This window comes from Podarcis melisellensis, assembly GCF_964234715.1.
Source record: "Podarcis melisellensis genome assembly, chromosome: 2".
In the NCBI taxonomy this organism is placed as follows: domain Eukaryota; kingdom Metazoa; phylum Chordata; class Lepidosauria; order Squamata; family Lacertidae; genus Podarcis; species Podarcis melisellensis.
In genome coordinates this window covers 83,426,058-83,449,440 of record NC_138529.1, presented here as the reverse complement: position 1 = coordinate 83,449,440, position 23,383 = coordinate 83,426,058, and the positions used below count along the sequence as shown (strand labels likewise).

General features: G+C 43.1%; 1 protein-coding gene across 9 annotated transcripts in view; it reads right to left on the bottom strand.

Moving 5' to 3' along the window:
* MGLL (monoglyceride lipase) overlaps positions 1-23,383 on the bottom strand; it is an 84,714-nt gene that overhangs the window by 6,865 nt on the left and 54,466 nt on the right. For all 9 annotated transcript variants that reach the window (XM_081900497.1, XM_081900500.1, XM_081900495.1 and 6 more), the window contains 3 exons: positions 13,972-14,108; positions 9,208-9,318; positions 6,430-6,519 (listed from right to left, as the gene is read on the bottom strand). In XM_081900497.1, the coding sequence (XP_081756623.1) occupies positions 6,430-6,519; positions 9,208-9,318; positions 13,972-14,108 (338 nt within the window). The remainder of the gene's footprint in view (positions 1-6,429; positions 6,520-9,207; positions 9,319-13,971; positions 14,109-23,383) is intronic.

The following is a 23,383-nucleotide window of genomic DNA, read 5'->3' as shown; positions in this document are numbered from 1 at the left end:
TCTTCCCTCAGTTGGTAGCAGCCATTCCATCTCATTACAGTAGAGGGGGAAGAAGAGGGCCACCACTGGGTCTGGTGGGGCTCCTGCTGCCCCCACTCCCTGTAGTGGCCCTTGGCCCTTCTCTTCCCTGGACAATAGAAGGCAGACACAGCAGCAGCAAAAAATAAAAGCCAGTTTAGCCAGCGAATGCTACCATATACCGTTTTAATTCCCCCACAATGCCTCTGGAGCTCTATGTACTATTGCTCCAAAGCAGCGCAGTCTTGGGGCCCCAAAAGCATTGTGGGGGAATTAAAATGGCGGCCACCTGGGCTTAAGCACTGGGCAAAGGAAAACCAGTGGACCAGCAATGAGAGGAGCAGGGTGGCTGGAGCCAGCATGTGGGGTACGTGGTGCACCCTCCTGAGAGTTCAGGCCACTGGAAACTGCCTGGCAGTGCTTATCTCCGCGGCTGTGTAAAGAGTAAGTATGAACAGCAGATAACATGGTTTTTCTGAAATGGACTTTGCTCAATACTCATGGGAGATGCTGCTTGTGCCGGAAGTTCAGTTTCTTGTTGGTTTGGGGTGGTTGCTTTGATTTTTTTGAAGGCAGATATGCTTTCTAGTCAAATACTGAAACACAGCTTGGGTGCAAAAGTGTCGTTAGAAAAATGTGGGGCACAGTCATTCTGTGCCTCTATTTCTCCTACAGAAATGTTTTTCTTAGAAACGCTGGGTTGTGTCCCTGTGCCTAAAGGGTACGTGGGAAGGTTGTGGGGAAACCCAGAACAGATTTTGTTTGCCTGGACGGGGGAAGAGAAGAGGAAAAGGAAATCCTTCTGTACAGGTGGAAGTCCCTAAGTCCCTGCACCAATGGGATAACTTGGTTGCAAACAGTCCACTCTAAATAAGTAGGCAAGTATGAATAAAGGCATTTCTTCCCTTGCCTTTATCTAAACCATGGGTAGGCAAACTAAGGCCAGGGGGCTGAATCCGGTCCAATCGCCATCTAAATCTGGCTCACGGACGGTCCGGGAATCAGCATGTTTTTACATGAGTAGAATGTGTCCTTTTATTTAAAATGCATCTCTGGGTTATTTGTGGGGCATAGGAATTCGTTCATTCCCCCCTGCCCCCCCACAAGTTCTGAGGGGAAGTGTTTGCTGACCCCTAAACCCTGCTTCTTCACTGTCCTCCTCCCATTTCTGCTCAGGAGAAACCTTGCTTTAGAAAGGTCTGGCCTCCTGTTCAATGTGCTTTCAGGGAAGAAGAAAAGAGATGGCTAACGGAACAACTGAGGCGAGTTCATGCAATTTTTCCAACTCCCTTTCTCAGCACCTGGGTGTGCTCTGACATTTTCACCCGGGCCAATTTGACTTTTCTCCTCCAATTTAAACAAAAGTGCTGGGTTGCTCCGGCTACTTAGCAACTGGCTGCAGACTAAAAGCTGCCAAGTTGTTTGTTTGGTGCTGTGACACAGCACCACGTGCAGGCAGCCCAGCCTCAAGCTGCTTCCCCGACAAAAAAGCAACAGATAAAGAATTATTGGGGGAAGAAAAATCACAAAGGAGTGGGTGGGCGGAGTGACAGACGTCCTCTTCCTACAGAATAAAATAATGTAGATAAATTCATATGACGTACCACCTTCGCCACCCTCATATGCAAAGCCTAATGGGATTTTCTTTGTTTCTTCTTCCTAACCTTGTTTTATGCTGATTTTTTATTTTTTAATCCTAACCAACATTTGCTGGGATGTTAGTGACCAGGGCAGCTGATGTGACCATGTAGAATGGGGCATATCTCTATGAAAGGATAGAGGAAGAATGGGCAGAGATGATTCATCCCAAAATGGATGCTCCTCAATGCCTGTCAGTTTCCCTTAAACGCTTGTGTTTTCCTTCTAATGTTAGTAAACAGGATGGAGTCAAAGGTGTGATTCACACATGACCTTAAACCAGTGTGGTGTAGTGCTTAAAGTGTCAGACCTGGTTGAAATCCCCACTCGCCTGTGAAGCTCACCTTGGGCCAATCACAGTCATACCTCCTAACCTACCTCACAAGGTTGTTGTGAGGATAAAATGGGAGGGGGAGAGCTATGTATACCACCTTGAGCTCCTTAAAGGAATCGTGGGATACAAATGTAATAATTCCACCATCCACTAAATAAAACCATAGTTAAAGTTTAGCTGTTAACACAAACAAGCTGTGTGCTACTCTAGGCTGCTCAACACCCCCCCCCCTCCATTTTACTCCTCCCTCACTCCTGGCAGTGCCTTGACAGGAGCAAGAAACCACAAGCCCTGGAATGGCATCTTTAGTCAAAATGGTGACCAACCATAGACAAAAACCTGTTGCTCGATATCAGGAGCCACCATGCAAAATTTAGATATAATATCCTATTTCCAAACACATTTTCAAATGCATAATGAACAAACAAGTTCCTAAAACATATAGTAAATTATACTAATTTTATGAAAACCTCATGCTTTTTCTTAAAAAAATGCAGCTATAAAATGACGCAATAACAGCAGTAGTAATATGCTGCTGGCTCTTGAATTTGCTCTGTGATTCAGGGAAAAGAATGCGCCCTTTCTAGCATGTAATCAGTGGCAATCCCACAACATGTTATCACTAAATTAATCTTTGATGTAAGTGGTAAGATAAATAAACATGCACTTATTTGAAAACGTTCCTGTTTATCCAGGCATTCAGTGACTGAAAAATACGGTCCCTAGCAACCCTGAGGTCACTGAAAGAAATAAAGGTTTTAACCACAACTGTCTTTTTAATCGAAACCGTTTTCAACTGTTTTAGGATGCTTCTTTTTTAAAAACAACAACAACTGTGGATGTGCTTGCCTCCCTGGGCTCCTTTGGGAGGCAGGGCAGGATATAAATGAAAAGAAATAAAAAAACAAAACTATGGTAGAAATGCAGTTAAGTACGTACAGTAAAGCAAAACCAAGAAGAAAACACAATAGACATCACTGGAACATTGTGAGTTGCTTTGATACTGCAGAGTAATCATGGAGCTTGCAACTCCCTCCCAAGCTTCCAGCACAGAAACTATTGCCTGGGTTCATCTAACCAGTCCTGTTAGTGAAACCACTACTTACTGCTAGTGAAACGGGGCTTCCCCCATCTCGGGGGTGGTGGCCAGGGGAACCCCCCAGAACAGGGTGCAGGGGGCGCGCTTTCTTCATCAGGTAAGCACAAATGCTTGCACCAACAGAGTGATCTCCTTAGCGCTATGTTGAATTCCTCCTAATATCCTGATCCTTTCCTGATACAGTTCTTCAGCCCTAAAATTTGGTCTAATGACCTTTTCAGAGATTGGGAGGGGAAGACTGGTGTGTGGGAGAAGGTTGGATTCTGGAGTCCCATCTGCTTTGTAATGATCACTCAGGTCCACTGAACCAGGTGGATGTATCTTAATGTAGATGGAGATGCACATTATAATATGGGACCAATAGGGATTGTTCAACTAGATTCAGGGGCTATTGGTTTTTAAGGCAGGCAAGCCCCCCCCCAAGTATAAACCTATAGCAACACAGCCTTTGCATCAAACACATTTTAGATTATGGTGACAGCCTTGCTTTCTTTTGAAATTGCACCGCAACACATCTGGAGTTTTGCATCAGATTTAACAAGCAAGAAAACATTTTTGATCAAATGTCTCAAATCCACCATTTACATTTCAGTTCCTGGTTTGCAAAACCAAACTGCTATGAACACAAACAAGTCAGGAAATTCTTGGAGGACATCCCAATGATATTTATAGAGACTAGAAATTGGTCTGGCAGATGAATACGTGCAGCATGTAAATAGTGGCTGTTCCCAGTACAATCTAAACTTGTATTCTGCAGGTTTTGAGTGTAGATGACACTAAAATGCTGGGGATTTATTTCTGTCAAACTACAGATAGGTCATTTTTCAAAAGTAACCCAATGTCAGCAGACACGGCAATGTATTCAAATTGCTTGGAAGTTCTGGTGCACAGAGACGGACAAACTTTGGAGTCAGAGATCAGCTGTGACTCACCTTGGGCATTTTTGCATCGCTGGGCTCTGTTATTGCTACTGCTACTACTACTATTTCAATTTATCATCTGCCCTTCACCATAAGTTCCCAAGTTGGGTTACAACAACTGAATATACAGCATTAAAAACGTTTTAAAACAAACTATAGCCATAATAATAGGGAGGGTGGGTCCTAATACACACACCCTATAGGTGTCGGGAGGTGTGTCTTGAGAACACTTGTGCAGAAAGAGGCCCTAGAAAGGCCTGGATGGGCTTTTAATCTGATACAGTCTCATGTGCATATCAGACAAATTCCCATGCTGTTCCCAGCAGATTCTAAATTCGTATTTAGTAGATTCTGAGTGTAGGTGGAACTAAGAAACTGGGGACTGCTCCATGTGTGTGTGTGTGTGTGTGTGTGTGTGTGTGTTAGAGAGAGAGAGAGAAACTGTCCAAACTTTTATAGGTAATGTTTTAGAAGAAATCAAATCTCAGCAGACTAGACAATATTTTCAAATTGCTAGGTATTTGTAATGTATGACGACACATCAGAGAGGCGTTCCTGGTTCCAAAGCCATTTGTTAAGCAGTAGTGGTCAGTGCGGTGGAACAGCATCACAGAGTTGCCTGGCCAACACCAGTGTTGCTACAGGTTAACTGGGCGGTGCTGGGGCAGGACTGCATGGCCTTACTGGTAGAGCCAATCCAACATCTGCACAGTCCTACCCACACCATTGCCCTTCCTAGCCCCAGCACTGTTCAGGTATGCTGTGCCAGTGTTGGGAGGGTGGCTACACAACAACACCGCTCCATGTGAGCTGCTACTGCTAGCACAGATCCAATACATTGCACATGTGTACTGTAAGGATTGGATGACTTCCATGAGCACTTGCCAAAAGCTGCCTTCTGGAGAGATGGCCCATTGTTTCTTCCTAGTCAAATATTGTCTAGCCTGACTGATAATGGCTCTCCAGGCTCTCTCAGGCAGGGATCTTTCCTAGCCAGATCTGTTATCAGAAGGGCAAACTACAAGTTACACTCACTATGTAGCTGTGCCTTTAAGTATTTGATTTGTTTTCTACACCAATTGCTGGGACCCTAGCATGGGGATTTGGAAGGCTTTAACCCTTTGCCACCTGCTGTGGTTCTGATCTGGATTATTGCCCCTGTGTGTCTGTAATTTGCGGGGGGGGGGGGGGACACGGACCATCCCATACATTTCAATAAGAGCATTTTAATTTTTTTTTTACTATGCAAGCTACAGGTATGTTGCAGCCCCTCTGCCAGCAATTTAAGTTAAAACATCCCTGTACAGAAAAGCCCAGAAACACAGGAAATTTAGCATGCAGTCTGGCTCATGGACTCTTCAATGAAAGATACCAAAGTTTGAATCTGAGACCCTAAATGCAGAGCATGTGCTCAATTACTTAGCCACATACACCCAATCCTCCTTTAAGCTGCTATGTGTGGACCTCTCTGTTAAGTACAAGTGTTGTTGACTATGTTGACTACAACAGGCTGGACGTGCTAAGAAGCATTTTAACCTTGCTGCATTGCTGGCATCTTGTTGGCACTTTGCTGTCAGACACCTTCTTAGCATTTCCAGGGTGAGAGCTCCATCAGCATGTATTAATCATTGCAATGCAGCTTACCTAGCGAGTTAGCAGCATTCAGTATATTTACAGTGCATCTGAGAGAAATCTGAGCTGGTAGGAATGTGTGTTCACTAACATGCTATAGTCTCCAGATTTTTTCAAAATCCCAGAGTGCCATTTCCTGTCAGTTCAGTTGATCTTTACTATGAACTACAACCCCATCTAGCAATCCTTTGTCAGGCTCTGCTTACATTCATTCCCCCCTCCCTGTTTGCCCACGACCGTGTTCTCCTTTAAAGAACATTTTTATTTGTTACTGTTTTGATGCTAAAGCTGCTGTGGACATCTCTGGTTTTACTAGCGGCTGCAGATGCAGGTTTGCATCCTGTGCTTCAGGAAATGTCTGTAAGCATCACGGAGGTGCTTTTCTACAGAGCTACTGCAAAATGCAAGGTTGACTACTGGGCAGCCTCCACCACTGGTGCATCATGGCAACTATGCAGTCAACCCATTTGCTTCCATATTAAGATGAAGAACAGGGACACAGAATGACAGAAGGAATTTTCCCTGCTTCACAATACTGATGCAAAACATATGAGGATTAAGTCATTTCAGGCTGGATTAAATTTTTTCCTCCTAAGTGCCGTTTGAAATTCTCTCACTGTCTATACAGACAAGGTCCCATCCCTTTTCCAAGGGCATTTCATCAGTTTGCACCAAGATGCAACTTGGCCCTTGTAGTTCAGTCAAACTGCTGAGGCAAGAACAAATGGACAAGACTGGGAAACAAGAACAGACACCGCAATGATTTGCAAGAGCAATAAAATTCTCACCTCTTTCTTATTCCGGGAAATGACGTTTGGGTCGATAGATCCCAGGGACAAGTTTGGCAGAACTAAGTTAAGTATTTTAGCTGCAAAAACCTGAGGGAGATGAATGCAGTTAGTAACTTGGACAGCAAAGAAGAGAATTGCAGGAGCCAGATCGGCAGGTGGCAGAAATGGTTTGAGGTTCTCTGTTGCTGTACCACCACAACAATGTTATATTCCAGCTGAGGATCCGGTCCTAAGTGCCAACTAACAGCTCTAGTACAAATACACTGAAAAGGCAGGAAAAGTTCCCACGGCCATTTACAAGGACAAGCATGATGCAACAGGCAGTGTTCCTCAACACATCTTTGTCCCGCTTCAGGACTCCTGCATTTCTTCCTGGCACCAAAATAAGCAGGGAGAGTGTCCTTGCTGAAGAAGCTAATACTGAGGCAGTGTTTCACTTTTCAATGCAGTCCAATTTTGTCTCATCACCATTTACTTCTAATTTCAGTCTATTACAATGCAAATTGTCGCCTGTGCAATCCACCCAGTATTTGCCTAGGCTGCAACTCTTTCTGCGAAGCACATTCTCTAGGGGGACACAAATAAACAAGAACAAATGTGCAGGCATTGACTAAGGAAATCTATTGCATACCTGCCCTCTGGGAGTTAAATGCAAAAGGTCTGAACTTCCAGAGCATACAAATGCCCACAGAAGAGAAGGAAAATGTATTTCTTTCTCCCACTAAAAGCATTTTGCAATCAAGCCCAATATTTAAAATTCTCCTCTGATCTTTTGAAAATTACCTTCTAATTAAGTGGTGATTGCTTGGAAATGTTGACAACCAAGAAAACAAATAGCTGGGCCTTTGTTTTATAGTCTCTTTGAATGTCAAATACTGTATGCAGAGATACTTCCTGCAAAGTATAAAGTGCGACCTTGCTAGAGTACAAATCCATTAAGTACACCCAGTCACATAACATTCTCTCATCCTCCTTCATCAAAGTTGCTATGGATTGGGAAATTATACTGTATTAGAGCAAAGATAAAAAGGATGAAATGAAGAGTTTCTCCAAGGTACCAAATATCAAAGCAGTCACAGAGGCATTTACCGGCATTGCAAATGCCATTGCCATGGAACACTCCTTTTGTACCAAAGCTTCATGAGCTCCATTTAGCACATGGGCCAAGAGAGAGATTTTAGGACATAAATGTATTCTCCAGAAATGCAAATGTGGTCCTGCAACTTCAAGTCACTTGGAAAAGTTCACCTTTCCACTGGCACTAATATTTCTACATGTTAGGAGACCCCCTCACAGAGCTATATTTCCTATCACCCTTAATGAACTACAGTTACCAGTATTCTTTTTTTGGGGGGGGGTGCCATGACTATTAAAGACGTATAAGAGTGCTTTAAATATATGACATGAATGTGACCCTGTGCTTTGTTTGTGCACTACTACTTATACTCTGCCTAGTGTGTTTTGTCTAGGCTCAGTTCCTAGCACTGGCCTGAGGAGATGAGATGTTCTGGCTTCCTGGGGGATGATACTAAGTGAAGCAACAGGCTTTTAATTAAACAGCTTTGTGTAACAAGTACCTTGATAGATAAAATATCTGAGGAAAAGCTAATGAACTCATCTGAGCAGGTTCTTGCACAGTGTCTTCTGCCAGGAGTTGTGGTTGGTAGATTTAACTCATTATGGTGCATATCCATCTACATCAGGGTTTTCCAAACTTGGGTCTTCAGCTGTTTTTGGACTACAGTTCCCATCATCCCCAAGCACTGGTCCTGCTAACTAAGGATGATGAGAGTTGTGGTCCAAAAACAACTGGAGACCCAAAGTTTGGGAAACCCTGATCTAGATGATGGTACATATAAATGCACTGCATGCGCTCTTAACAAGACAAATAAGGTGGGATTCAACTATGTTTTATTCAGAGTGGACTAACGAATATGTCCAAGTTAGGGGCATCCATTTCAATAGATCTTCTCTGAGTAAAACTTAGCTGAATTCCACTGATATAAATAATGAAGATTAGGATATGTCCCCATTCTAAAAATCTAAATTTTACCATTATAAAGTCTGAGTAGAGCATCAACTGTATGCATGCTCCCATGCTTACCATTAACAGATGACGGGACTGGCTATAGGGATGGAGGCTACTTTTCCAATCTCAGGGCATCCCCCCCCCAACATCCACTTAAATGCAAGCAAATTCAAAATTGCTTGTTGTGTAATACTGAGACTAAACCTATGAAGCTAAAGCTAAACCAGGTTGAACTTCGCTCCCCAAGCCCACTAATCACATAAATGTATGTCATTAGGCAGAATTATAACTGTCAAGTGTCCTTCCACTCATAGTGACTTTACAAAGGTAAACATGAACCTGGAATATGGAAATAACTGGGGAGGGGGGGATTGTAAAGGTAAAGTGACAGCAAAGGGCAGTTGTTAGGTCTTTGCAGGTTTCTCTGCTCCATATCTCTCACTCTCAATGATGCCTCATGCGCTTTCTTAAAAGGCAGCCACTGGGATTTTACTATTCACATGTTTCCAACACATATTTAGCCCCATAGTCTTCGTAGTGACCATGAGTTTTCCTCTGAAATTCATTAAAAATTAGTAAGGGCCTTAAATCAATCCTTTCCCCCTTTTCTTTTCTTTTTTAGTGCAAATTGACATGTACAGAGAGGAAGGACTGGTGGGGAAGAAGAGCTACTGGCTGGAGACTGTGTGAAGCTCAGCTGACATTTAGCTAGTGTGTTGGAAATTAATTTATGCCTGTATTTTTACCTTGATCGGTGTTGCTACATCTGGGCTTGCAACTACTAGAGGAGAAATTAATACCATGCCTGAAAAGTCATTTGGTCTTTCGCACGCGGTGAGGATGGAGATGGCTCCTCCCTGAAATGAAAAAGCAAGCAATATTTTGAGTGAAAACACTGGCAATTACAATGAATATTATAGTCATAGGATTGTAGACCTGGAAGGGACACCAAGGGTCATCTAGTCCAACCCCCCCGCAATGCAGGAATATTAATCCCAATAGAGCAAAGAGGGATTCGAAGTATTTTATAGGCAAGTACAGTAACCAGGTCTGTTACTGTACCCAGGTATCTTGTCGAATTGCTCTAGTGATGCGCTACAATTGAGCCAAAGCAGTTAACTTGAATTTCCTTCTACACACAACAAAAAACAATTTTAGATAAGAGTTTCATCCTCACATGCCACTGAGTTCAATTGACAACTATTTTTTTGAAGTGCCAACATGGGATCACAATGCCTGTGAAGCTGGCAATCTCAATTTTTATAACATGGATACAAGTGTGTATCACAGGTGTGATTCACCTGCCAATCCCAGCAGAGCAATTTTTGTGCTTCAAAGGGGGTTCCAGTGCTGCTGCAGCCACTGCAACACTCAGAGGCACAACTATATGAAAGAAGGCACCCTGTCAATCTGCACGGAGCTATTCTGTGATAGTTACATCAAGCTCATCCATATATAAATCTCAAGTTATACATAGTTTAGCAGAGAGAAATAAGAACAGTAAACTACTTTATTTACTACCCTCCCACCTATGAAATTTAAAACAGTAATTGGGGTGGGGCAACAAGGTGCAAGAAATAAGGGTATGGTTGTCCTGGTGGTATGGAAAGGAAGGATGCCTCTGATGTGCATATAAAGAATATGGAGGAAGAACTGACACAATCAAAGGGGCACAAGATGGTTGTATGTTATCAAGAAAGACAAGGTGAGTTAAGGAGCCATGCAACTGGAAAAGGGGAGATGGCAGAAAAAACAAGCTGGCCAAAAAAAATCCAGGATACCAACAAAAGACAAAGAGAAAACTAAATGAGTAAGAGAGTTGTGCAGCTAGACACTGAGTAAAACCTCAGCTATTAAACACACACACCCAGGCAAAGCTAACTGTTTTCTGTCATTCAGACATTTCTTAAAACTTTCGGGGGGGTTTTCCTCCTCCAGAAGCTACAGCTCAGGGTCACAATGGCTGTACACAACCTCTGGTATCAGTATCAGAAGCAGCATGCCTTTGAATGCCAGTTGCTTGAGAGCTCAAATGGGGGGAGCGGTGCTGCACTCATGCCCTGCTTGTGAGCTTCCCACAGGCATCTGGTTGGCCACTGTGAGAACAGGATGCTGGACTAGATAAGTCCTTGGTTTGATCCAGCACGACACTTCTTAAATGTGTGTGTGTGTGTGTGTGTGTGTGTGTGTGTGTGTGTGTGTGTAGGGCTCCTTTGCTTGAGAGGGGGCTCTAACTGGCTGCCTCACATAGAGCAGCCAAATTCATGTGTGAATGGCCTGCAGGTACCTTGGCATTCAGAGCACAGCCAAAACCCCTACTTTTCCCTTATGCATATGAGGTATTTGAGAACTAAGGCTGAATCATTTGGGCCTAGTAATTCTTACTGCCCAGTTATCCTAGCCGCCCAGAGTGGCTGGGGCAACTCACTTAGGTGTGCGGGGTACAAATAATAAAAGCAGGTCTGAAGCATGAAGCACACATATGCGAGTTTTCACCACAGCGGCACAGGTCACAAACACCTCGGTAGGAACTAGGCTCAACAGAGAAAGAGAGTCCCTTACATTTGCTGTGGGGAGGGAGGCCTAGTATGGTGGTCTTTAAAAATCCTGTGAAGGACTGGACTCTAGAATCTTTTTGGAGACAGAGGCTTTTGCAATTAGAGACTAAACTAAGGCTTTAAATACTTGAGTATTGTTGGCTAATATTTGACCAGTCTTTTGACAACATTGTTTCAACTAATCAAATGGCAAGGCTATCTTTGATCACAAATTAGTACAACCAGGACAGAGCATATCTCAGGCACCAATAAGCAGGGAGTGCTCAGTGGGAATTCCAAACAATTAATTGTCTTGGTGAAATTCTATGGAGCTGGAGAGTCATAATCCTGTTTACATGTAGAAACGACAAGAAGACTATGTAAGACTTCATTCTGATGAGGATTTAGGAATCAGACTATTGCTATAGTCAATTTGCCTTTAAAGGTATGCTATGAGCTTCAAACCAAACATCTTCATTCAAGTAGGTCGCATTCGGAATAAAAACGGGTGAACTCAACCAGCTTGTCTCAAAAATCATTTTTGTTTTGCTTTGAACTTTCCTTGGGAACACTCAGAAACTTAAAATTAATTATTTTTTGTGTGCTGAATTCTGCTACTACCCATTCCAAACAAAGAAAAGTCTTTCTAGAAACAGGAGAAGGCTGCCTAGCCCCTACTGAACCATAAATGATGGTCCTGAGCATGTTCAAAGTTTTCATTTTCCTGCCAAGGAGCATGGGATTTGTAGTCGTCTCTGTTTCCTAAGGCAAATTCAACTGAATTAATTAATAGGGGTCCTGTTCAAAGGGGAGTGAGGCTTTTAGAACTAGGGGAGTTCATGTTTCAGATTTCCCCAGTTGCAAAACTGCACCCACTAATCCTGACTCAGTATTTTCTTTTTAAACTTAACAATAGATAATGCACTTTTCATGTGGCAAGTCTTTGAAGCATAATGCCGTGGGATATGGGGATGGCTAACAGCATGGTAGTAATGCTAGATAAAAGGAGAGGGCATCATATTGGCTTAGAAGATCTTCCAGGGGCCTTAACTAATGAGCTGATCCTACTGGTTGCCACTCTATAGAAAGGAACAACACACCGAATAACTATCCCGTTCCTACTATTGATGCAGGAGTGGACACTGGCACTCCTGCAGCGCTGATAGCTGCCTCCAGCCCTTGCTTAGCTGTGCCAAGCAAAGGCAATTACATAGCAAGGAGAGAGCCAGGGCCAGTTTTATGCCATGGGATCTGGCTCAGAGGTCAGAAGTCTGGGTTTGCTTTGCAAGCAAATGCAACACTACAGGTAAATATACCAACCCTTAATGACTGGAGATGCAGATTAACAGGGCATGTATCCCCATAATGAAAGTTGTTGAACTGCATGCTCTAGAGCCCTATACTGGCATACCATTCCTCTGAAGTGTCTGGCAAGTGGCTTAAACAGACTACCTTTTGTATTTGCATTCCTGATCCTTTTTATGTTTTGCTTATATACACAATAATAATAATTGAACGTATAATAATTGTGCATATTCTGTGTTTTAAAACTCATTATTCCCATTCATGCAATAAGGAAACAAAAAGTCTTAATCAAGGAAAGCAGAATTTGGAGTTAAGTAAATTGTGCATATTTGTATATATTCGCTTATTTTGCATAATTCATGCTTCTTTTGTTAAATGGCAGAGGGAGCTATGCTGAAGCTCCCATTTCGAGATCACAAGTAGTCCTGCTCAGCAATTACTTTGGTTTCTGAAGTTTTCTCGAGGCATTATCAATTTTTAGGTTATCTCTAGCTTATCTCCACAATCACAGGGACTAAGCACCTGGGGGAGCTTGCTTTGTTTTGGAAAAGAACACAGAGATGTCCAGGTCATTATTACGTGTCTACTATGAACTTCCATGCTTGCATGGTTTGTGAACAAAGACAACACATAACTCTGGCTCCAAGTGCCACATTAACAGTCACATGTTTTTCCCACTTGCCTTCTCCTGGTGCTGAATCTCTCTGACCATAGCTTTTCCCTAGTGTAGGCTAGCTCTTCTAGGAACCAACAGAGTTCTGCTAGGTAGTTTCTGCTCCTTTAACTGCCATCTGATTTACAGTTAATCAAAACCATATGTGGAGAAAGGAGTCTGTGCCTACCCAACATTTCAGAGTGCCTGAGAAGAAATTGAATGGGAAAGCCATAACTCTGCATAGAGTGGGACATCCCAGAAGGCAATGGGCTTATTTCAGTTCCTCTTCCTTTAACCATTAATAGTAATTAATGGAGTAACAAGAAATAAAACATACCTAGCTTTGGAAAAGTTGTGTCTTCCCTACTTACTACATCAGCCTTGAGCTTGATTAGTCTCTCAACCTTGGCCATATTGTGGCCAGTCATGTGGGTTCTCTTTCTCTTTGCCTCTCACAGCTTCTCACCAAAAAAGCTCACCAAAGTGGCTTGTTTAGTCACCACACTGGTGCTCCATTGTTACACTAACTACGGTCCTTGAGTTGTAGAGAAATATATTGGCCAAAAACAGTAAGAGGGGAAACAGCTTAACTCAACTTGCAAAGTGGTGTGTGAGTGAGAGAGAGAGTTCTTGGCTTGGTAATGTTGGGGAAAGACTGGGGGCCATAGTGAGGCTGAGAAAATGTACAGGGTAGCACAATATCCCAAATGCACCTAGTGTTTTACAATTGTCTTACATTTCTGGAAGATCTGTTTGCTCTTTGGAGCCCAAAGATAAATAAGAGTTGGGAGTGCCGTGTGTGTGAATGTGACCCCCATCCCTCATGATCATGCCTGTTCGCAAGTAACTCTATGGGTGCAATTACTGCTTTTAGCAATTATCCATGTAAAATGAACATAAAACGAAGAAAAAGGGGTAGGGAAACAGAAAAGACCAGAGTGGGGGAAAGTGTCCTCTGCTCCTTGGTAGGAAGCCGAGAGTCCATTAAGGAGGGATAGAGCAGGACTGCTTACCATGGAGTGCCCTAGAAGGAACACAGGGAGGCCTGGGTGGTCTTTCTTCATGAGGTCAATGTGCTGCAAGCTGTCTCTGACAAACACATGGAAGTCTGACACAACCATACGGTCTCCTTCACTCTGCCCATGGCCAACTGTGGAGGGGAAAGGAAAAGTGACCTGCTACATCAAAAATATTCAACACCTTTAATGTAAAGATGCTCAAGGCAGCATCGTATCTGAAATTCAATGGAGAAGGGGGGCGCTAGAGATGTGCAAAGAGCTCTTGTGCATTGTCAGGGATGACCAATGGCAAAAACATCTTTCTGGTTAGCTGTAATCATATGAAGATGTAAACATAAGGCTAAACCACCGTAGCCTGGACCCAAATAATGCTGCAGCATGCAAACAGATCTGCCCCCACACTCTTGCCTGGATAGCTAGCTCTGTTCGCTCTCAGTGTTGGGGACCTGGATTCAGCTGCCCTCCAGAATGTGCTTCTGTGAGTGGCTCTCCCTTGTTAGCTTGGGGATGCATCTGCCCACAGATGCACAGAGTGAGGGACTCATTGACTGGCAGCCTGCCAGAATGTCTGTCAGTTATCATGACTGCACAAATACCTTGCATATGAACGCACGCAGAAAGAAATTTTCCAGGAATTACACAAAGATTATTGGCACCCACTATGCGCTGCCAGTGTCTAAAGCATTCAGCTTGAAAAGAGATGTTGATTGTGCTGGGAGCAGCTAAAAAGGCATTTCTGATTCAAAGGCAGCAGATGTCTTGATCCAAACCTGGATACTGGAGTGAGTGAAGGAAATGGCTGACAGTTAAGGAAATGATGAAAAGGGTCCACAACGCAGAGAAAGAGGAAATGCATGAGCAACAGAAGCTGAGGAGACACATCAGCTCTTACTGTAAATTTCAGGGCTAGAATCTAACTTCAGGGGGGTTGGAAATGCAGATGTTAAACATCATAAGAGATGCAGAGGAAAGAGAGAAAAAATGACATTTCCAAATTTTGTCTATTACTTTTCAGCAAGGAAATTTTATGCCCTCATCAGACATTCAGAAATCATCTTTGGGGAATCTCAGAGCCAAAAACAGACATTAATTTAATTGCATGGCTAGCGGTCACATCTGTTTTGTTTTGTTGTTTTAAATGCAGTATCTGGCACTGTGAGGGCGAGGCTAAGTCAACTTTCATTTGGACCACAGAATGTGGGGTGAGGCGTTTTAACTCTTCCTTCTCATTCCCAGTCCAAATGAAAATCACCCCCTACACTACAATTAGTATTAGGAAGAACATTTCCCATTGGCACAAATGGGAGGCAGCTTTTTCTCTCACACTAATTGTGGCACGGGGTGATTTTCACTGGGATCAGGACTGGGAGGAAAGGATGAAATCTCCACTCTTGACACTCTTTGGTCCCAATGAAAATTACCCCCTCTACACTGGTCATTACAGTTAAAGTAGCGTCTATTTTGATCCATAGGCAGCCCGTGTGCTTTAATTCTTGAACCCATTCTTCCCCTACCCAATTCTATAAAAACTCAATAGCTCCCTAAAAGATAACTGATGAATTAAAAATTACAGATCTCCTGATAACTATTCAGAAACATCAGTATGAGTAACTGTACAGAGGTGCATGATGGGGCAAAAAACTCTAATTTCACATATGCATTGAAGGGGTCTGGATGTGGATGCCTTTAAAAGGGGTTTGGGCAAATTCAGGGAGGGTATGTCCTACTTTCGCTATTGGAGGCAGCATGCATCTGAATGCCAGTTGCTTGGAATCGCAAGTGGGTTGTGCTCAGGTCCTGGCTGTCGGCTTCCCATAGGCATCTGTGAGAAGAGGCTGCAAGTCCAGAAAAGTCTTTGCTTTCTTATGCTCTTAGGTAATCTTGGAGGAAACTGTGTATGTGGCAGCAGTGAAAAATTCAGATTTCATACTACAGATTATTAGTATGAAACCGAATCACAGAATTATTTGCAGCAAGATGCAGGGCTGGCTACTATCTATGAGATTAGACAGATTAATAGAAGATGTGTATATCAACAGCTATTAGCCATAACAGCTGAAAGCACCTCCACTTCTGGGACGAAACAGTGGCAAAAGGCTTTTTGACCCCTTTTCTGGACTATCTCAGAGGCATCTGATTTGGTACAGCAGGGGTCTTATGCAGCTCACAGCCTGAATGAGAACTGATTGCAAATTGTAGGAATATGGGCCATTGCTCTTAAAAATAGAAAAATAATTATTAGCCTCCCCCACTACCCATCTCTTGCCAGATAAGGATTGTTTGCAGCACTGGACTATTGAAATCCGTAATTATCCCTTGAGGAACAGAACTAGAGCAGCAATAAGCACTGATGATAAACTGATCTGAATAGGTGGGCTGGTGCCATATCACTGAGCCAAAATTACAGCTCCTGCATTGTAGCTCTAATTCCCAAAGAGGAAAATGCTGAATAGCCAAGCTGGGAGAGGAGGAAGAATTCAGATCATTGAGAGACTTCTGTCACTCATCAGAGGAACATTTGGTATAAAGTGTTTCTCTTGTTGCACCACAGGTTTTTATCTAGATCTGCTCATACAAATTCTGCAAGTGCTTCTTCAGTTCTCCATCTAGTGAGATCTCACTCTTAAAATGAATTCGAAAACAGACACAGCAAAAGGCTTTCCTATTAAAACACTAATTCAGGCTCATTAGACAGCTTTACATTATCAACAGATTTGTAGGAAGCAAGCGGATTGGCTGGGGGAAGGGAAGCAGGTGAATTTTTAATACGTTTAAAAATAGAAGTTCTGCAATGTACCGTTCCAACTCCTCAAAACAGATAATGTACTGGGCACTTTGCTTGACTCTTAAGTCTCGTGGGCCAATTAACACACAGCTTGGTATCTTATTTTGTTTACTTAGGATCAGAATAGAGGTGGAAATCACAGAAATTCAGAAGGTTGGCAGCTGTGCCATGTGGATTCTGGGTCATAGCTGAGTGGAGAAACAAGCAGGCAAGCAAACAAACATATTTTTTACACGGATCTGCCCTTGGTTTGGCTGGAAACCAACAACCACACAAGTCTTCTACACATGAATGAGGTAGCCTTGCAAACAGTTTTACAAAACATACTAGCCCCTTGTACCCAAATGGATTGTAGCTGAAAAGGAAAAAGATCCAGTCTCGTTTCCTCATTGCCCTCCTTCACCCCCAGAACCCTGTAATAAACAAAGGTCAGTTTGCCTGTCACTTTGGGCTGCTTTCTTAACCTAACTGAGCTGCCTTGATTGAATAGAAGTCAGGAGGAGCTCACCTGCAGCAACTTCCACCATCACTGGAGCTCCAGAACATGCCATTTGAGTCTCAAAGTCTGTTACCCCAAGAATCTGTGAGCATTCAGGATTTTAAAAACATTTTTTAGGTAACTGAGACCATTTTCTGAAGGTTTCCATTAAACATAGTGCTGTGGTCTGTGGTGGGATCGTGGTCTGACCACAGTAGTAGTAAGAATAACAAAAAGGCTAAGGAGAGCAAAATTTAACACCTGAACCATCCCTCAGAAAGATGAAGCTGCCATATGCAGGTCTTTATTCTGACACACTTCACAGCAGGCCTCCTTGACTGCTTTGTAAGTAGTGAATTCAATCTAATTCCAGCATCTTTCAAGTTCAGAGGGAGCCGCTACAATAACACTCCAGTATCTTGGTATGCAGAGGCTGTGGACTTTCATCCAGTTTCCTAGGATTACTTGGACATGTAACTCAGCTCTCCTGTTTCCTCCGAGATTCTTTTTGAGAAGAGAGATAATTGCTAGCATTGTTTCTTCTCTCCGTTAGTTTAATTACATACACCAGATGATGATCCTTCTACTGCACCACTTGACAGATTGTTCCATTGCCTACTGGATTCAGAAGCCTCAGCCTCATCTCTCCTAATTCCTTTTAAAGTAAGCAGTCCTCTCCCCACTCTCTAGTGTTTACACTTCTCCAGTTGCGCAGATTGCTACTGTTGTTATTGTGGACATACTCCGGTTCCCTCAGCCTGAAAAGCGAGATGAGCGCTGCACCCCATAGTCACCTTTGACTGGACTTAACCATTCAAGACTCCTTTACCTTTACATTTTTTTACCTTACTGTTGATATTCTAATAAACCAGGGGTGGGGAACCTTTGTCAACCCAAGGACTGCATTCCCCCATCAGCAACCTTCTGGGGTGGAGGCAACTGCCATGTTGTGGGTGGGGCCAGAGGCAAAATGAGGGTGGAGCTACAGCTGTGATTCTTACCTTTGGACAGCAGGCTACATTCCAGCCACACAAAAGTAAGAGGTTTCCACACACACACACACACACACACCCCTCTTCATCCTAGAAATCAAGACATTATCACGATTCAATGACACATTCCACCCAGGCCAAAGCACTTAAGGAGGATGCAAAGCACAGTTGGTGACCAAAGTGGCCTAGGGAGAGGGATTGTGGCGTGCAAGAGCTGGTGCAAGGGGAATTGAGAAATTCCTGGAGGACAGGATTCTGTGGTGCCTAAAGGGAATCTTCATGTTCAGGGGCAATATGTGAATGACTTCAATAGAGGGATGCAAGAAGGCAGCATTTTCCATTCCTCCCTGTAGCAAGCAGCAATGTTTCCATTCCGCTGCAGCTCATCTTTTGCCCAAAAGGACCTTATTCATCTTGCAGTCCGCTATGGCAAAATTATGGAACTTACGTAACTAATTACATAAATTATGACAATCACATTGTCATTACGATGCACCTCATTTCAATGCAAAGGAAACATAATGAAATGTAATTGCTTGCTAACTGAAAGCAATACTATTTGTATTCACTGGATTTATTTCATTCTGGACACTGAACAAAGAGGTGAATACCTGCAATTTACATTCCTGTATCCACTTTCATCAGAATTCTCCAACATTCCTACTTGCAGGTGCCGAAGGCATACAATGGGGAAGGGTGGTTGTTGCTGTTGTTTTTGGCTTTGTGCCCTGCTTGTGGCCTGTAGGTTTTCTAAAAGCATCTAGCTGGCCGCTGTTAGGAACAAAGATTTTGCTCCCATCAGACAGGTTTCTTCTCATGCTCCTATTAGGTTCTGGATCCTTTAAATGAATATCCAAGCTACATAACCAGGAAGCATATTATTTGCCTTTGGTTTCCAAGAGAGCCTTTATTTTAAAAAAAATCAAGATAATTGAAGAGTGTATTTCACCATTACTTCCTCATGGGAAATAATAGTGGCTAATTGTGATTTTCAGGTCATCTGAAATCTCTGAAAGGTAAACAAATATTTTGCCAATCCAGAGAAAGCCAGGGTTCAGCAAAAGAAGTGGCTAGACCAGAGATGGGGAAAGAGCCATTTTAGTTTAGTCTTCTACCCAGCAAACAAGCTTTCCCATTCCCGTCTGTCCTCTGTTTGTACAGATGTTTACTTCAAGTTTAAATAAAGAGGGAAAATGAATATGTGCAGCATGACCTCTCTTTCCTGGATGGCCTGGGAGCCATGCAAAATATTTGGATAATGAGAAGTCTGGATAAACAAGAAAGCAGCTTCCTTGGAGTTATAATGACAATGAACTATATGGAACACATACACATTGGTGGTAGGTGCAGGAAGAGCTTGGGGTAGCTGAAGTTCATGGGAAGGGGAGGATGTGTGGTAACTTAGCCACTGGTTTCAGCTGGATCAGTTCTGTACACATTATTTTAGACCATGTCAGAAGAATTCCCCACAGAATAAAAGCACGTAAATCAAGAAGGGTTTTTTAGGAAGGGAGTGGAGCTTGTACATGAAACACTGGATTTAACAAAATACATGGCATTTAATTATTCAAGGAACAAGCAACACAGCTAATTCAACCATTGTACCAAAGAAGGAGGAAATCCCAAGGGCGGGGCACCTCTTCAACATCTGGAAATTCAAGGGCTCGCATCCTTTTGGACATGCAAAGTCAACATTGTTCTTACAGAGCACAGGAAGCACCTCAAGCAAGCACATACATAAGGACACAGGCAACATCAATCTGGGAAACATCTTTTAACTCTGAGCAGAAGAGAGAGCTTTAAAAAGCCTTAGTCTACGTGCAGCTATTTAGTTTTTAAAAACAAGCAAACCACAATTTCTATATTGCTTTGCCTCTTTAACAAACACTATTGTACAAAAGAAATACCAATCTGGCAACAGTGAAGATCTGGCATTCGGCTCCAAGAATCTGAGGACGGATCCATCCTAGCTCCATACCAGGAAGCAATCCTACCCTTAAGCTAGGGACCATCAGTGCTGCTGTGTCAGCTTTGGATAGAAGGTGAATAATCTGCACCTTTGGAGCAGCCAGAGAACAGCCTCACTAAGTGGTTATAGCTTATTTTTAGAGACAAGTGGATCAGATCTGGTTTAGTACTGGGAACGTGTTGAAGCTTCAACTTTTGCATGTTGTGCTGGAGCAGCTTAGGCAATGGGTGGTTTCATTCTTCCCATGTGCAGAGCTACATAAATGTACACATAGCTATCATTTTAGTGGGTCTGATGCATTAATTAGTGCATCGTGTAGATAGAAGACTCTTTCATGGTTTCCCTGCAACAGACTAACATGCCTCTGAAAGGTGTTTCCCCCTGTTCTGTCCCCGTCAGTCCATTTGGTTGGCTCAAACTTTTGCAAGGTCCGAATGGGCAGTGCAGCACATGGCTGACTTCTAGCTTTGAGTACGGGGGTGTTCTGGGACTTTAAAAAATGGTATCCCGCCTACAGGCTCCAAAATGCACTACAGCACTGAAAAAGCAACAGATTAATCTACAGCCTGGATGCATCCAAACCACTCCCATTCATTGCAAACCCAGAGGCCTGCTTCCCTAGCCATTTCAACCTGTCCAAAACTAGTCCATGCCAATGTTCAGTTGTCAGCCTGTGGCAAAGCAGTCCTAAGAATTCTCCAATATGTGTGACTTTCAGCATGCTACTTCTAAGCCACATTTAGGGTCAGTGTGCCAAAGCTGAACTGCACAAGCACTGGTGAAAACCAACCACTCTATGGCTGATGCTGCTGGAAACTAGCAAAAGCTGGCTTTCACTTGCAGTTACCATTGGCTGAGCTCATCTTCTATTTTCTGCAAAAGCGTGTATCAGTTCTACTTTTTATATTACTGATGTCGCTTGGCTGGAACACACAATCTTTGTTTCCAGCACGATCAACATCCATTTCTTTTCAGTGTTCGCAAGATTACTTTTCTTCTCCCGCCTCACACAGTACAACACATTGAGAAGGATCTCCTCCCACCAGGCTCACATTTTTGGAGAGCAGAGATATTTTTAGACTATTGCCTGCACAACACTTACATTATTGTTTTGTTGTCTTGGGAGGGAGGGGTGGGAAGAATAATTGGAAAGAGGCAATTTTCTAGGCTAAAATTATTTCTGCCTTATTGCTGTGCAGCAGAAAATCTCTCATCTGGTAAATCCACTGCAAGGGGTTCCCCCCCTCCCCTCCAGTGCTAAACAAAATGATCCCCGATATCAGAAGGAACATTAATTCCCATCGGATAGAACAGCTCGGTAAGAAAAATGACATGCCTCTGCTTCTATCAATTCAGACATGGGGAATCAGATATGCAACTCCTGCTAATATTTTCATAAATGACCTTTTTTCACCAGCAGTCTCTACAAAACCTTTTTAAAGCAAACAGACAGAGTGATACATTCTTGGCGAGGTTCACCTGATAACGGCAAGAGTACCACAGAACTGGGGTGGGGGGACCACACCAAATTATTTCAGTGAACAGAATCAGGGGCAATAGAAAGGCTGCAAAACAGCAAACCATATCCCTGAGGTTAATATTTTGCATTTTCAATGGCTCTGCTAAATGCACAACTCATGATTTCTTCTTCTCAGAATGTCCTCAGAGCTTGCTCATCCAATGGCTTTTCAGCTGAGGCTAGATTCCTGGATTGATCCAATTAGTGTTTAAGCGTTCTCCAAGAATGCTTCCTGGGTGGCTTATTCTACCATCCATGCACATATATTTCCATGCACATACACGGGGATCATATCAAAAGTAAGCCTTTCGGTTGGAAAACATTGCAAATTATATAGGTTGGCATCCCTTTGTCTCGGGAAACAATGGAAGAGCACGACTTCAGGGGTGGAGTCAAACCATTGGAGAGTCACAGCGCCTGCTGTGGCTGTAGAGACCAATACGAGAGAGAGAGAGATGTTTTGTTGCAGCTGGGGCAGATGAAGGTGTCTGTTGCCTTGCATCACGCCAATATAGGCAACCTCACCTGGCTGAAGGCATACACGCTCCTTTTTTGCACAATGAGTCCTCAACCGGAATGCACAGGAAAGCCATGTGACTTTTTCACAATTCTTCATGAACAAACTATTATCGCCTCTTCCCTTTGCTAATAGGCAGCATAAGGTGAACAAAATATATCCAGGATTTCTCAGGTTCACTGAATATAATGAGTTTCCTGCAGAGAGATCAGAGACTTCTTACATGCAGACTAGTCAGCGCTGGGCCACGGGCAGCCATGTATGGTGGAGCATAGATGGTACATGTCCTGGCAGGATTGGAAGCAGGAGCAGGAGCAGGAACTGCACCAGAGCACCTCAGGCAGGGGTTAGCAGAGAAACAATACAGAAGGTCAATAGAAAGGAAGAACTGGTTTCAGGCAGATGAGGAATCTGATCAGAGGCTGGAACAAGCAGGTTGGGAAGCTGTAAACAGGTGGATAAGGAAGCTGCCTGGCCAGCTGGCAAGACCAGATCTGACTGCAGCCGAGAGAGAGAGAGAGAGAGAGAGAGAGAGAGAGAGAGAGAGAGAGAGAGAGGCTTGACCTGCAAGCATCTATAGCCAGAAATAATCAACAAGTTGTCTGGGGAATGGCCAATAATGGGACTACCCCTTTCTTTCCCCTCTCTGTAGCCTCAAGCTGCTCATTAAAAGACTGAAAAGAGACACCAGTGAATACCTGACAGCAGTGTCTCTTGCTTTAGAATAACATTTCATTGTACACAATTGTATCAGAAGCCCATAAAGAAAACCCACATCACAATAACTTGTTCTCCATTTCTTTCAGGTCAACAATGTGACTACATGTGGACAGGTAGTCTGGCCATTTTTTCTCAATGTGCTAGTAAGCTTCGTGAACTTAGTTGCAATGCTCTCTAAAAGAACCAGGTTTCTTAACATCATTTGTTGGAACAGGTGCACTGTTACAGTTTAATTAGGAAAACTGGTTCTGGGAAGGTCCAGATCAATTGCCAGAGCCTCCTATGAGGAAAAGTCTTTGGGGGTTTTATATTGCTAATTTCTCATGCTAGTCACTGCAACAATGTGGATAAAGACCACAGACTGAAATAATTACAGTGCATAGTTATTTTAGAGAATGGGTGGAGAACATTTTTTGGTCTGAGGGA